The sequence below is a fragment of the Morone saxatilis genome, unplaced genomic scaffold (genome assembly GCF_004916995.1).
Source record: "Morone saxatilis isolate NCDOM2014 unplaced genomic scaffold, NCSU_SB_2.0 Contig9, whole genome shotgun sequence".
NCBI lineage: Eukaryota > Metazoa > Chordata > Actinopteri > Moronidae > Morone > Morone saxatilis.
In genome coordinates this window covers 21,044,476-21,048,664 of record NW_023340268.1, presented here as the reverse complement: position 1 = coordinate 21,048,664, position 4,189 = coordinate 21,044,476, and the positions used below count along the sequence as shown (strand labels likewise).

The following is a 4,189-nucleotide window of genomic DNA, read 5'->3' as shown; positions in this document are numbered from 1 at the left end:
GTGAATTAAGGATTTATTTCAATCAAACCAGAGCCGATTGTTGGAAAGACTTACAAAGACGGTTTGGTGAGTTTTATTTTGTTTCAGTCCACTTTAAAGTGTCTTTTACGTAAAATTATCGTTTTTTGGAGTCTGGCCGTAGCACCCATTTGATGCTGGTGTTCTAGTGTGACATCTAGTGGCGAGTGAATTATGGATATAACCTTTAGATAGATAGATTTAAATCAATTACAATATTTGACCTTAAAATAATTTTAGCATGTTCATGTCCAATAACATTCAAATTATTTATATTCCTTGCAGCTTTGAGTTTCAGTAAAACTGTATATTAGCTAACCAATATAGTCCAAAATGCGCGTGTGTGTGTGTTTCTCCTCTAAGGCGTATTGTGGTGCGTTTTCTCCCCACAGTTAACTAGGTCACACAGCGACGTGAAGTATGAGGGGCAGCTGATATAAATATGGGGAGAGTGAACTAGTTTCCCTGTCTCTGGTTGTAGCTGTACAGATGGCTATGCTGGTGGTGACCCACTTAAACCAAGCCCAAAGTCGTGTTGGAGTGAAATCATTCTGATTCAGCGTTGAATGAGTGTGTGCGTGGAGCCGCCCTCACCTTACAGCCCTCACAGGCATGGACACCGTAGTGGAAACCCGAGGCCACGTCGCCACACACCTTACACAGCAGCACCAGGCCGTTGATTTCTGATTGATATAAAAATGTATTCTTACAGTTCGTCTGAAAATTGAACACACCAGTGATTTTGCATGTTTTCACGCCTTAACTGAAGTTAATATTTTGCAGTGCTCCCAACCATTTGTGAAAAGGGAAATTGAAGTATTCAGAGGACATTCTTCCATTCAAATAAATTCCCTTTTTTTTCGTACCACAGCCGATTTTAATTGGATTGTTTTATGGTTATGAACACCCCCCACCCCCCCAAGCTCTACATTCACTGGATTAAAATGAGCAGAAACCAGTCACGTTGAAAATAAGAAATTCATAGAATCTTGGTTTGGTTTGCTTTAATGTCATTTCTATCATTTCTCATTTTGTTAATTCAAATCTGTCCTTTGGCTCTGCTCAAATATACACTCACATCTTCTTTGCTGGATACCTTTAAGTTTTTCTGCTGACCAAAATTAAATTGTCTGATGGCCATAAGGGTAATTGTTCTTAACTGTCCTCCACTGGAATAAACCACTTCTGGTCGACGACAGCGCTTTCCCAGCCGATAAGTTGTCAGCTATCACATAGCTCGCCACATTATTTTGAATGTTGATTAGTTGTTTTGAGTCAGTTTTGCCACAAAAAAAAAAAAAAAGTCTGATCACAGCTTCTCCAATGTGAATATTTTCTGCTATGTTTAGTCCTCTATGACAGTAAACTGAACACCGTTGGATTGTGGACGAAACAAGACATTTGAGGACATCACCTTAAACAGTTATCAATATTTTTCTCTACTTTCTGACATTTTATGGACCAAACAACTGATTAATTGAGAAAATGATTGACATATTAATAGATAATAAAAACAATTTGTGGTTGCAGCCGTACATATGTTTATCTTTATAAATGTGAAAAAGGCACATGAAAAACATATTGGAGTGACCATCTTACTTGTGATGCCACATTTTGCAGTGGAGGAGGAGCGGCCGCTTTTCTGAGTCCCTGGAAGGTTTTGGCCGTTGGCGGGGAGCGGGGGGTCAGCCGGCTGACCCAGCTGCTGGAGGCTGGGTGAGGAGCCGTGCGGTGGAGAGGACGACTGGTAGCTGCCGTTTGACGAGTCGCTGTGGCACGACTCCGGGCTGGAGCCAGAGCTGGATGAGCTGATGTAGGCTATTACGCCTCCTGGTGTACAACGGCAAAAAATGGGCCATGAGAACGGGGACTGCGGCAGAAACTCAACACTGTGCAGAGATTTGTGCTGGAGAAGTCTCATATCAGGTGTATCGATTTCTTTTTTTATTGTCAACATGTTCCATTACAAGATGTACTGTGTGTGTATTAAAGGCTGATATATCCTCTTCCTCTGTGCCATAGAGCTCCATTGATGTACAGAAACTATTAAAAACACATCAGTGAGCCACACTGTTGCACTGGCTGACATGTTCCTTCATTACCATGAAGACACACACACTGTAGTTTATTTTGACTCAATGCCACATACACAGTCCTGCTGCCAAAAATACCCAATAAACAAAAGGGCATTACTCCGCTGCAGAAAATAGTCCCCAACAAATGCCACTACAGTGCCCAGCTGAGCCTAAAAAATAACAGCTATAGTAGGAACCAATGGGGACATTGTGTTTCTTGGAATTTGTTGACAAGGAATAAAAAATAAAATCCTTTTATTTTCTCCTGATGATATTCAAGCGTCTATAGGTGGCGCCTCTTACTTTCGCGTCTGTTCTGTCATGTCACTACTAATGCTGACTCCCTGCTGTTCCCTTTCCCTTCAGATGAAACGCTAACTGCAACTATCAGCAGCTCCCGGCCGTTTTTTGCTGCCGAGCCAATGAGCTTAACATAAAGAGATCATAATACGACAACAGCTCCTCAGCCAGTAGGAGCCGAGCAGACAGGCTGCTGCGGTCGATGAGCCAGTTTTTCCCCCTCAACATAGGCTGACCTGATTTCTTTCCTTGCCATTCTCAATGATTAGGTAACAGCCATTACATAATGTCAGCTTCACAAGGGTGTGTGTAGTAGGTAGTCTGGCCCCTCCCTGCAGCCAGTCACATACACAGACTACTTAAATAGATCAAGTGCCAAATCTTACTCGAAATGGGTTGATTTTATTTCACCTGACATGTACTCATATAGTTCAAAGTAACACTGCATATGTTACAGTTAAGTTTATGATTCTTGGACAAACGTTGGCCGTTAATACGCAGCAGTACTGGCATAAATGTTTGACTGTCCTCGGCCATTAATGACCCAATTAAAAGTCCACTTCAACTAATTCAATTACAGAATTTCAGTAAAAACTATAGACAGCAGACCAAGATCAGAGCGTCATTACAAACATAAAAAGTCTCCATAGAAGTTCCCATTATCATTGTGTTTCTGTGTTAGATAATATGCAGCATGTTAAGCCAAACAAAAAATATGTCAAAATATATTTCTGAATAAAACCTTCAAAATACCATGAATCACTTCAAGTGTAATGATATTAAACAAGGCGGCCTGATTAAAATTTGAATGTATTTATTATTAATTAATTATAATTAAATTGTACTAGAGCAAAGTCAAAGTAACATGTTATAAAGACTTTTCTGTGGAGGATCAAGTTGCTAAAGTCGTTGTTTTCTTGGTTTTATTTAATATATCCAACTTGACAAAGCTGGAAAACTGAATACAGAAAAGTGCTGCATTCAGGTCCCATGGGAAATGTTACTTACTCAATACTTACAACAACCTGTTGATCTAGTTAAACCAAATACTTTGGGGGAAAAACACAATACGTGTCGTGTTAACTGATTTTGGAAGCAGTTGTCATTAACTGACATGAAAAACGTTTGACTATATGAAAGGGAATGTAACACTAACTATTAAATTATTATTCTGTTAACTGAATAAATGTCATCAAAACCAGAGATCAAATTATATACTTTCCACATGAAAACTGCGCTGTCCTATCTAGAAATACTTTTAAACCAAACGCTCTGATTAAAGACAGCATAACACACAGAGTCAATTGTGTATCCCACTGGCCCTGAATGCACCGTAACTTCAGACGTTTTTTCAACACGCCCCCACGTGGAGCAAGCATGTTCTTTCCCCGGGAAAACTGGGTCACCGCGAGCCGCCTCACGTGTATCCGCGTCTGGACCCCACATCAGTTTGACGGGAGGAATTATGCAATGGCTACGTCACGGCGCCGCTCGGCCAATGAGCGGCGACGCACGGGGAGCGTAAACACAGGTGCACATGGCTAGGCTGATGGGTCCATGTGAGAGGAGACGACTGCAGTGCTGCTGGACCCGTGTATACCTGGGTAACAACAACAGCCCACTGCTCCCCCTAACCCAGTTTAACCTAAACACACCAGTACAAGCGTCAATGCGCTTCGTCACAATGTAAAGACTATTCTAATATAAGACGAGAACGTGCCCTCATTATGCTAGTCGTGCTACTTTGTCCAAACGTAATTTTACTGTAACGTTAGCTAACGGCAGGCTGTGACCAC

At 41.3% G+C, this 4,189-nt stretch overlaps 1 protein-coding gene across 1 annotated transcript in view; it reads right to left on the bottom strand.

Moving 5' to 3' along the window:
• The window catches only part of nr1d2b (nuclear receptor subfamily 1, group D, member 2b), a 9,451-nt gene that overhangs the window by 4,675 nt on the left and 587 nt on the right, over positions 1 to 4,189 (bottom strand). Inside the window, exons 2-3 of the mRNA XM_035680980.1 lie at positions 1,618 to 1,848; positions 613 to 701 (exon numbers count right to left, since the gene is read on the bottom strand). Coding sequence (XP_035536873.1) covers positions 613 to 701; positions 1,618 to 1,848 — 320 coding nt within the window. The remainder of the gene's footprint in view (positions 1 to 612; positions 702 to 1,617; positions 1,849 to 4,189) is intronic.